General features: G+C 38.0%; 1 protein-coding gene across 2 annotated transcripts in view; it reads left to right on the top strand.

Moving 5' to 3' along the window:
- Positions 1-12,136, top strand: part of Micu3 (mitochondrial calcium uptake family member 3) — a 79,700-nt gene that overhangs the window by 21,943 nt on the left and 45,621 nt on the right. For both annotated transcript variants that reach the window (XM_027391220.2, XM_027391219.2), the window contains exon 2: positions 8,893-9,046. In XM_027391220.2, the coding sequence (XP_027247021.1) occupies positions 8,893-9,046 (154 nt within the window). The remainder of the gene's footprint in view (positions 1-8,892; positions 9,047-12,136) is intronic.

The following is a 12,136-nucleotide window of genomic DNA, read 5'->3' as shown; positions in this document are numbered from 1 at the left end:
TGTCCTCATTTCTAGCTTATCAGTTAAGAAATATACTTAACAAATCTGTAAAGAATAAGCTACTGCAGCAATACAGAGAGAAACATAAAACTTGGGGCTGGTGAAATGGCCTGTCAGTTAAGAGTACTGGTTGCTCATTCAGAGAACTGAACAAGGGTTGATTGTTAGTACCCTTTGTGGAGGGAGGCCCACAGCCGTCTGTAACTGCAGGTCCAGAGTATCTGATGCCCTCTTCTGACATTCATGGGCATCAGACATACATGCAGGCAAAACAACCATGTATATAAAACAAAACAACCTCTCAGAATTGACCAGTTCTTTATTAACACCTTTATTCTTATCTGATCTCATCCAGGAATATATTACTGGCTTGTCTTCAGCTGTGTTTTTCCATATAGAAATATTTGTTAAGCATCAAAACATTTTACCTTGAGTACTTAGGGATTTTCCTGCACCGGGAGTTTGATGTTTAACCTTTGGACCACCCAGCAAGCTAAGAAAGTGTTACCTCTTTTATCTTCTTAGGTCTTAAATAAGCCTCAAGCCATATGAGAAAGTTAAACATAATACTACCATGAACAGCTTTCCTAGCTACTTGAATAGTCATAAGTATGACCCGTAAGATTCTTGTCCAACAGATTCCTAAATGTAAATGTAAAAAGTAATTTGGTCTTTAATGTTTTATAAAAATGTTGGTACAGTTGCCACCATTGGATAGGATCTATAACCAGATGTTCAGTTTCCTATGTATAATTGAATACATTATTTTTTTATTTTTAAAATTTAGTATTATTTGAATTAAAACAAATGTATTTTAAAGGAAACTAATAATGATGTCTATTCTAAATAATCAGATGGATATTAACTTTTCCTGCTATTCTTCATTTTCATTTCTCTGTTTCTTGATTGCTAAAAAGTAATGCAATGTACACTGTTCAGGTAATTGTTTCAAATCACCTTTTTTATGGTATTATCAGCTTGTTGGCATTAATTTCTCTAATTGTCTAGTAGTAAATCCCTTATCTGGCATTTAATCTTGCCTCCCTGGGAAAACCAGTCCTTACCACAGAGTAAATTTTCACATTGCTGACCCAAAGTAACATGAGACAGTGTCTTGGCAGTGAACCTTTGTTTTTTGTTATTCATAGGAAGGATAATGACGTACTCTGTTGCCTCAAGGCCCTAGTTAAACTACAGTAATAAGTAATGTCTAAATATTGTTTGCAAAGGTTTGCACTTGGAAATTCCAGGATGATAATTGCATTGACACATTATTTTTGTTTCTTTTGCAAAGCATGGTAATTATAAACACAGTCTTTTAAAATTTCTGCTGTAAGCTCATCTTAGTTCTGTCAGCTTCACTTTAGAGAGTCTACCCAGTAACCTAAAGATGGTCACTAATTTTTATTACTAAATTACATGTGTGCGCTCTTGCACAAACATACTCAGGTGAATATGCGTGCATGAGTGAGCATATGCACTTGCTGTGTGTATCTGTGGCCAGGACAAGCCATCAACTGGGTATCCTGATAACCCTGTGCTTCATTCTCTTGTCAGAACTTCTTCACTGAATCTGACACTAGTTGGGTGGCCACTGAGCCTCAGTAATTGTTATCACCCTCAGCTCTGGAATTAGGAGCCTATGCATCCACACCCAGCTTTTATATTCATGCAGAGGGTTTGAAAACAGGTCCTTGTTATTGTAAAATAAATATTCTTATCTGCTGAGCCATCTCCTCAGCCCCAAATTCTCTCTCTCTCTCTCTCTCTCTCTCTCTCTCTCTCTCTCTCTCTCTCTCTCTCTCTCTCTTTTTGAGTAGGAAACAGATTAGAACCTAAAGTGAAGCTCACAGATTTTTAATAGTGAAGATTGTTTTTCTGGAGATAAGATTCCCCAAGTACTTGTCACTGATGTGAAAAAGAATATCAAACTCTTCTAACTTTCTAGAAAGTGTTAGATGTAATTTCTTAGAAGGAATGATGCACAAAGACAAGTTTAAATTTTATGGAATTCTAGAAGTCTATGCTTTTGCCTTCTACTCTTTGGCCTTGTTAGTACAGATAATACTTGAATACTTGTGCCAGCCTTGAGGCCTATGCTTGGTAATTTTAAACAGGTGCTTTATAATATCTAGTGTGAAAAATTTCCAGTTCATTAACAAATTTGCCACATGTAAAAAATCTTTGGGTCTAGGGAGCCAAATTGATAGAACACTTGCCCACCATAATGAGGCTCTGGGTTCAAATGCAAGATCCACATGAAATCAGATGTGGTGGTGGTGAATGTCAGTAATCCCAGAACATGGGGGTGGGTGGCGGGGGTAGAAGCAGGGGTGTCAGACCCTTAGTTATACGAGGAGCCTGGACTTCATCAGACCATATTTCAAAGCTGCAAAGAATTTTAAGGCACTATGACAATGTCTTACCATGAGTGCATGGTGTCTGTATTTTCTTGTTTTGTTAAAAAGAGTAGTGCAATAAGAATTTTTTCAATGTCTAATTAGAATATTTCAATGTACAGCACAAAATTCTAGTTGTATTACATTTAATTGATAATATTTGTCAAATTATTCATGTTTTATTTCATTATTTTAAAATTTGATGATACTTTATTTTCAAAGTGAAGTTGCTAACAATGAGGAAAGAAGTTTGACTTTTAGGATTTTAGATTAGAGTTCTGGTTATTTTGGTTGATATTTTAACTATAGCAACTTGTCACCAGATTTAGTTTAGGAATACCTCAATTTCTAATTAGAGAGTAAAATATGAAGATCATGATCTGCTCAGGTGTAGTTAGTTGAAATTACATTTTATAAATTATAGGGCAGTAATGGTAATTACTGTTCGGGTTCCTCTAGATACATAGATAGGTTTTTGAAAAAAGAGCAAAAAGCATGTGCATCTCATATGCATGAAAAACAAAATACGAGCATCTCAACATGCAGGGTGAGAGAACCAGATCAGAATCTCCTCTTAATCATAGGGCAGTGTTTGGGGTGCGGGGAGGGAGTTACAGATTCATTTTGACAAAATTGGGAATAACAAAGCCAGAAAAAAGGCAAGTACAAACATTAAATGTTAAGTCCATAATGGAAGACTTTGAGAGAGACACAGCCTATGTGACAATAAATGTGATGTAGACTGTCAGCCAGAGTGAGTCACAGCAGCTTTGTGTCCCTGCAAACTGATGAAGACAATTTAGATGTTACCTCGCATGGATTTTTTAATACCTCAGTTTTGGACCATTTACTTTTACTATAAATCCCTCTACATACATAGTTGTAGTATTTTTCTCCTTCATCCTTTATATTACATGAGTGTTTAGATTTCTAATTGGTGACATGAACCTGGGAGACCAGGGCCTAAAAATGAGGCAGACTAAAGTCTCATGCAATAGTCAACTTTATTCAGAGCACCAGACACTTTATACTCTGCAGGTTAAGAAGAGTCACCTGAGTAAAGTGTTCAATCACGAGGACAAGCCATACGTGGCAAAAATCATGTTTCTCTTTGGAGACATATAAACAAATAACAATAGTCAGCTGTAACGAGAAGTAAACTGAAGTAAACGCACTCCTATCTGCTACACCTGGAAGGGGCACAAATGCCCATTCCAAGAACAATTCCATGTTTTGAAGAAACTGAGATAACAAGATTCTTGTCTTGTTTTCTTGGAGTTTTCTCACAAGCACTCAAAATTCTCATATGACTTCATTCTTGGACTGTGTCTGGACACATGAGTACTTGATATTCCGAAAGGTAGTGTGACAGAGAATGAGAACTGTTAGCCATGATCTCTTCTCTCCCTCTGTAGTAGTTAGGATATAGATCGCTCTTCATTTGTCAGCATCTCACACACTTGTATGGACAGGTGACTAAACTCTCTTCAGTTCAGTGTGAGCAGGGGCAGATTACCTCTCCTAGTCCTGACCATAAGTGCTTCTCACATGAACTTCCTTGCCATCTTTCACCCTCTCCTTGATGGATTGTGGCAGTCATCGTTATACTGGGTCTATGAATTGCTACATGAAGCACAGTGCCTTAAGCCCACATTCAACCCTAGTCCAAGCATATCCTTCTGGATCCATAGATAATAGAGGAATGAATTCTCTTAGTCCGAGTTGAGTGATTATTACATTTAAAAAATTGAGACCAATTACCAGATAGCGAAGTGATTAACTGAAAAGGGCCCTTATCATTGGGGAAGGAGACGAAATTTTAATGAAGATAATTAACTCTGTCAGCTTGACTAGTTTACTATATTCTCCTAGTATGAAAATTCACCTAACTTTCAGGTGTAGTGCCAACTTCACCACAAACACCCAGGCTAATAGGAATATATAAGGAGTGAATTCATTGCTCATGAGGCCATTGAAACTTTGTTGATCCCTGTGACTTGGTCCCGGTTTTATATCCAAAGAAAGTTCCTGAATTCCTCTCTTGTACCCCAGTGACCTTATGCTAATTTTCCAAAGACTAAATTTCTTCCTGACCCAGGATGCTCTCCTGGTTTGGTTTGTTCATTTCTGAAAAGTGAACTGCAACAGTTTGCATGCTACTTGAACCTCTGAGCCTCACCTGTATCCTGGCTGAGATTCAGAGCTTCGTCTTACACTTGGCTGGGGTCTATGCCAATTAAGCCCTATGCCACATCTTCCTCAGCTACCCTTCTCTGGTTTTTCATTCTCTTTACTGCTTCTAAGACCCTTTGTGAAATTGCTTCTGTATCCTGCCAACTTTCAGCCCCTTCCAAGTTATGTCTATACTTGTCTTTTTTGTCCAGCAACTTACTGCTTTCTCTATACCTGAGTACCCAATAGTAACTAACTGCTTTCCTTACATCATTCAAATATAAAAATCTAAATTTTCCTTCTTCAGAATTTGTTGATATATAAACTGGTAAAGTTATTCATTCTCCATTTGTTCTTGTTACTTTTGACTTTTATAAATTCCATTTGAAAAACTATTATGGAAGGAAAAACTTGCAGAGTTAGACCCCCGGAAAACTCAGGCCTCCGGGGTCTCAGCCCAGGACTTCGGTCACCCCAATCACCAGGCGGATTCGAGAGCTTGCTGCAAACTGCATGAGGCTTTATTGTTGTTTAACGAGCTAACCCCATGTTATCTCAGGTCTTTCACCCACCCACCATTGCGGATGGCTCAAAAAGACAGCTCAAAGGGGCCGCAGAGAGATCTTGTAGGGCAGCGTAAGGGGAGTGTCTAGGGGTATGCACAGGTTCAGGATTGGTGTGCCTCCAGGCTTGGAGGGCTTGCCCTGTGTTGATTGGCCAATTGGTTGTTATGGCCCATAGGCCCTCCCAGGGTGGTTTCTATGCTTTGCGCATCATTGCTGTGCACTTGTCTGTAAAGCACACCCAGATCCAATTCCTCTAAAATCGGGGACAAGAAAAGGCTGTCCACTCTCTCCATACCTCTTCAATATTGTCCTTGAATTTCTACTAGAGCAATAAAACAACAAAAGGAGATGAAGAGAATACAAATTGGAAAGGAAGAAGTCAAACTCTCACTATTTGCAGACGATATGATAGTCCACATTAGTGACCCGAAAAACTCTACAAGGGAACTCCTACAGCTGATAAACAACTTCAGCAATGTGGCAGGATACAAGATTAACTCAAAAAAATCTGTAGCCCTACTATACACTGATTGGGAATGTACTTCTTTGTATGTTTATCTTGTTGATTATTGAATAAAATACTGTTTGGCCAATGAGCAAGTTAGATAGGACTAGGAGTCAAAGAGGATTCTGGGAAATGTAGTAGAGAAGTGGTCATCCAGGCAGGAAGTGACATAGCAAGGAGACTCATATTTAAGCAAAGGAAACAGGAAGTGTCCCCTTTTCCCCTCGGCTCTAACTCCAGTGGCGCAATGTGATCCACCGGCAAGGAGGGACGTCCGATAAGATAAGTCTCATAAAATATATAGATTTATGATAATTAAGACTGAGCTAGCAGATGAGAATCCTAGTCATTGGCCAAGCAGCTTTGTACCTAATATGTCTCTGTATTATTTTATCCATCCACTCGGCGGGCAGAACTGGGGCAGCTGGCGGAGACCACCCGCATGGTGGTGGGGCTCGGTGGCTTTTGGCGGAAAGATTTATCGAAACACCGATGACACATTAGTGGAGAAAGAAATCAGAGAAACATCACCCTTTACAATTGCCACAAACAACATAAAATACCTTGGGGTAACACTAACCAAAAATGTGAAAGACTTGTACCATAAGAATTTTGAGTCTCTAAAGAAAGAAATTAAAGAAGATACCAGAAAATGGAAAGATCTCCCATTCTCTTGGATAGGTAGGATCAACATAGTAAAAATGGCAATCTTGTCAAAAGCAATCTGCAGATTCAATGCAATCCCCATCAAAATCCCAACACAATTCTTCACAGACCTTGAAAGAACAATTCTCAACTTTATATGGAGAAACAAAAGACCCAGGATAGCCAAAACAACCCTGTACAATAAAGGAACTTCTGGAGGCATCACCATCCCTGACTTCAAGCTCTATTACAGAGCTATAGTCTTGAAAACAGCTTGGTATTGGCACAAAAATAGACTGGTAGACCAATGGAGTAGAATTTAAAACCCTGATATTACCCCACACACCTATGAACACCTGATTTTTGATAAACAATCCAAATTTATATGATAGAACAAAGAGAACATCTTCAACAAATGGTGCTGGCATAACTGGTTGCAGACATGTAGAAGACTGCAGTTAGACCCAAGCCTATCGCCTTCCATAAAACTTAAGTCAAAATGGATGAAAGACCTCAACATAAATCCAGCTACACTGAAGCTATTAGAAGATAAAGTGGGAAATACCCTTGAATTAATTGGTACAGGAGACCACTTCCTGAACATTACACCAGTAGCACAGACACTGAGGTCAACAATTGATAAATGGGACTTCATGAAACTGAGAAGCTTCTGTAAGGCAAAGGAGACAGTCAGCAAGACAAAACGGCAGCCCACAGACTGGGAAAGAATATTCACCAACCCCACATCTGACAGAGGGCTAATCTCCAACATATACAAAGAACTCAAGAAGCTAGTCTCAAAAACACCAAACAATCCAATTAAAAAGTGGGGTACAGAACTAAATAGACAGTTCTCAATAGAGAAATCTAAAATGGCTAAAAGACACATAAGAAAGTGTTCAACATCCTTAGCCATCAGGGAAATGCAAATCAAAACAACTCTGAGATACCATTTTACTCCTGTCAGAATGGCCGAAATCAAAAACACCAATAACAGTTTATGCTGGAGAGGATGTGGAGAATGGGGAACACTCCTCCACTCCTTGTGGGAGTGCCAACTTGTACAGCCACTGTGGAAATCAGTATGGCGACTCCTCAAGAAAATGGGAATGAGTCTACCACAAGATTCAGCAATTCCACTCTTAGGCATATACCCAAAAGAAGCACATTCATACAACAAGGACATCTGTTCAATGATGTTCATAGCAGCCCTATTTGTAATAGCCAGAAACTGGAAGCAGCTTAGATGCCCCTCACGGAACAATGGATAGGGAAAATGTGGTACATTTACACAATGGAGTATTACTCAGTGGAAAAAAACAATGGAATTTGAAATTTGCAGGAAAATGAATGGAACTGGAAGAAACCATTCTGAGCGAGGTAACCCAATCACAAAAAGAAAAACATAGTATATACTCACTCATATGCAGATTTTAGACATAGAGTAAAGGATTACCAGCCTACAATCCACACTGCCAAAGAAGCTAATAAACAAGGAGGACCCTAATAGAGACATACATGGTCCCCTGGAGAAGGGGAAAGGGTCAAGATCTCCTGAGAAAATTCGGAGCACGGGAAGGGGGCGGGGGAAGGAGCTAGAGAATGAAAGGGGGAGAGGAGGCAGAGGACATGAGGGAGCAGAAAGTTTGAGTCGGGGGAAGAATAGAAGAAAACAAAAAAGGAGACACCATAATAGAGGGAGACATTTTAGGTTTACAGAGAAATCAGGTACTAGGGAAATGTCTGAAGAGCTACACAGATGACACCAACTAACAATCTAAGCAACAGAGGAGAGGCTTCCTGTATGCCCTCCCCTGATAATGGGGACTGTCTTATATGCCATCCTATAGCCTCCATCCAACAGCTGGTGAAAGTAGAAGCAGACACCCACAACTAATCACTGAACTGAATTGGAATCCAGTCGCAGAAAAGGATGAGTGAAAAGCAAAGGGGTCCACACCAGGCTGGTGAAACCCACAGAAACAGCTGACCTGAACATCGGGGAACTCTTGCTCCTCAGACTGATAGCTGGAATACCAGCATGGGACTGATCCAGACCCCAGGAACATGGGTTTCTGTGAGGAAACCTCAGAAATCTATGGGACCTTCTATAGTAGTTCAGTACTTATCCCTGGCATAGGTGTGGACTTTGGGAGCCCATTCCATATAGAGGAATACTCCCTGAGCCAAGACACACAGTGGTGGGCCTAGGCCCTATCCCAAAGGATATAGTAGACTCTGATGACAGCCTCTGAAATGCCTCACCATCCAGGTGGAACAGAAAGGATTTGTGATAGATAGGGTTTTAGTTGGGGCAGGTAGGGGAGGATGGGAGGGAGAAGGGAACTGGGATTGTCATGTAAAACAATCCTGTTTCTAATTCAAATTTTTAAAAAGTTGAAAAGAACATTAATTCATTTTATTTCTGTAAAAAATTTGCTTATGAAGAGATTGAGGTATTATGAAAGGATTGAGGTTATAAAAAGGGAAATTTTCACTCTTAGATTCACTTGAGTAATTTACTTCTAAGAGTTTAAAAGCATCAGTCTTCTTAAAGGTGGTGGTGCTTCTCCCAGTTAATATTTTCCTGCTTTCTTAACTGCAGGTTGCTACTGGCCGAGTTGTTAGTGAAGATTTGGACCTCTATGCTACATCTCGAGAGAAACGATTTCGTTTATTTGCATCTATAGAATGTGAAGGACAGTTATTCATGACTCCATATGATTTTATTTTGGCTGTTACAACAGATGAGCCCAAATGTAAGTAAAGATTCTAAATTACCTTCATAATAATTTTAGTATATTAATAGTATCATGATAATTTTCAAACACTTCCAAAGATGGTGGTAAAGATAATGTTTACTAAGCAGTTCTCAACAGGTTAAATAGATGACAATAAAAAAGAACTTTGAAGAGAAAAATCTCTATTTGTAAAAATATGAAACAGTATACATATTTTAGAAGACATAACAAAAGCTATGTAACTTCTATGAATTTATTGTGTTATGCAATGCTTGTAGACTGAAAATTACAGAAAATTTGAGTCACTCCCATAAATACCACCTTACTTTAGATATTCTTAGAAGAAATCAATGTTATACCTATTATCTTGTGTCCATAGTGAATAAAGTAATTTAGAGGACTGGCATTGAAGTTATCCTTGCTCAAGAATTCTGCTTTAATGTCTTCTGCATTTGTCTTACCTCCTGAAGAATAAAGATGGGCTAATTCTTCCCCAGTTTTCCATATGTTAAAGGAGTGGATTTCAAACATTTGGACAGTTGCTTCGTAACTTAGTCAAAGGTAGCAAGATTCTTTATACACTTTTGTATCCAGCTCGTTTTAGTATGTTCTTTCCAATGAAGTGTAGAAAGAAAATCCCCCTCACAGACAATGGCGGTCAGGAAAGGGAGGACACTTTCTTCTGATCTTGGGTATTCTCCTTTAACACTGTCACAACTTGCCAGTGGTAGTTCAGGCTTTCAATCTCTCCAAAAATGGTATTGAAAGATTCTCTAGTATGAAGGGGGTTAGGCTAGATTAACTGGATGTCTGGGTTGTAAGAATGAGGTTGAAGAGGATAAACATCACTCAATTTTTTCTGATGTATTTGAGATACATCAAATATGTACAAGTTGGATTTCTCTAGTTTCAGCTCACTGAAAGATAACTAAAAATTAATGCACCAACAAATTGGCTAACATTTGCTTTAGTTTCTCATAAAACTGTATGATACTTTATACCAGAACAACTATAGCCATTTTACTCCAGAGCAAAACCAAACATTACATTTTTTTCAATAATTTGTCAAAATTGTGCAGACTAGTTTTTAATTCTTTCTTCCCTCTCAGTGCTGGACATTGGATGCAGGGCTTTGTATATGCTGAGTTTCATCACAACCCTCAATGAGTTGACTTCTGATGCTTTGAATACTTGGCAGTGAAGATGCGAGAGAAGTCTAAACACTGGGATTTGTCTGTACATGATTAGTAGCTATGTATATTGAAATTGTCCAGAGAAACACTATACTGTTTTCCATAACTGGGAGCCAATCGTTGAGGAACTCTTACACTCCAAAAAAATGAGTGTACAAATGCTAGAAAAGGGTAGACCCAGGACTATCCGGAGACACAAGAAAAAACAAAACAAACAAAAAACCAGAATGGTACAGTCATAGAGGCAAAGGAAATAGTTAGGGTGGTCAAGTGAATGAAACACTGCTGGGAAGTCAAGTTAGATAAGGACAAGGTGTATTCCAGACTTAGTAAGATGACGGTTGCTGATGATTTTTTAAAACTGACATTTCAAGGAATTGACTAGGACAAAAACTAGGTTGCAGAGTGGAATAATAGATGAGGAAATGAAGACAGTGACTGACAATTACCTGTTTAAGATGCTTGACTCTGACAGGGAAAGCAAATGCAGCTGTATTGGAATTTGAGGCAGAGGTTTGATATGCAAGATTTTACCCTTCCAAAAATTTAAAAGTAGAAGTTGTTTTGACCAGAGGAAAAGTCCTGAACACACACACACACACACACACACACACACACACACACAATATCAAGACAGAAGTAGTGAATTTGCAGTAGCCACTTTGGAAATGCATAGGGCAGAAATGCTGAAAATTAAGTAGGGCTGTTTAAACAGTAATTATAAGGCTATTTATAGCCCTTTGACTTAATTGACATGGTATAATGTGGGTTATTTATTCTTTATTTTCCAATACTCTATACTAATTTTATTAACATAAAGATAATAATAACTTCATGAAGAATTTTTTGAGAATAAATTGTGTGTGGCTAGTAGCATAGAACTAGTTTTAGATCTGTCGTCATTGTCATCACTGTTATCATTTTAATTCATAATCAGATTTTTAACATTTTTATGATGACAATCAATAGGAAAATGCATCTAAGTATTTACTTAGTAATTGTAGCTCAAATAAATGTTAACTGTAAAATATACCACATTGTTGTTTGTAACTTTTTGTTTTGTTTTGTTTTGTTTTGTTTTTCGAGACAGCGTTTCTCTGTGTAGCTTTGGAGACTATCATGGCACTTGCTTTGGAGACCAGGCTGGCCTCAAACTCACAGAGATCTGGCTGCGTCTGCCTCCTGAGTGCTGGGATTAAAGGCATGTGCCACCAATGCCTGGCTGTTGTTTGTAACTTTCTTAGAAATTATTTTTTTTTCTTTAGAGTCTGGAAGATAAATTTCTCTTCTAGGATTAGAATATGTAGTTATTTTCCTATAGCATCAAGAATCATTCTAATCTACATTTTTAAAAATACACTATTAAAATATACCAGATACAAAATTTATCACAGACATGATGAACATCAGGCTACAACTTGAGAAATGAAATACTTCTAATATTAAATCTAGTATAGATTTAGTGCCTCCCTCCACTTGTTATATTTTATACTATGATTTCATATAAAATAAGGAATTTAGAAAGTTGAACACCCTTTGAAGACTTATCTTAATGGTTCTTTAGTCTCCATTTCTTTAACAGCTAATGATATTGAACATGGTACATTTCCTGCAGAATGAATATGTCTTTTGTTAATAATCTACTGTGGAAATCTCATAAAATCACAAACTCAAGAGTAAATCTAACTTCCTCGTTGAATAAATAGTTTCTGAGTTGCATAAGAACATGTCCATGTATGTGTACTTTTTATGGATTTTTCTTACACTTTCCCAGAACTGTTATTTCATTGTTCTACCCACTAAAAAGAGCCATTGCAGAATTATATGTACGGCAGCATAGGTAAGATTACAAGCAAAATCTGTGATCTCAGTGCTTCATCACCTATTAATATATACTACTAGATAAAAGAAAGAT

Source organism: Cricetulus griseus (genome assembly GCF_003668045.3).
Source record: "Cricetulus griseus strain 17A/GY chromosome 1 unlocalized genomic scaffold, alternate assembly CriGri-PICRH-1.0 chr1_1, whole genome shotgun sequence".
Classification (NCBI taxonomy): Eukaryota; Metazoa; Chordata; class Mammalia; order Rodentia; family Cricetidae; genus Cricetulus; species Cricetulus griseus.
Note: the sequence above shows the minus strand (reverse complement) of the source record. Positions and strands in the feature narration are given on the sequence as shown.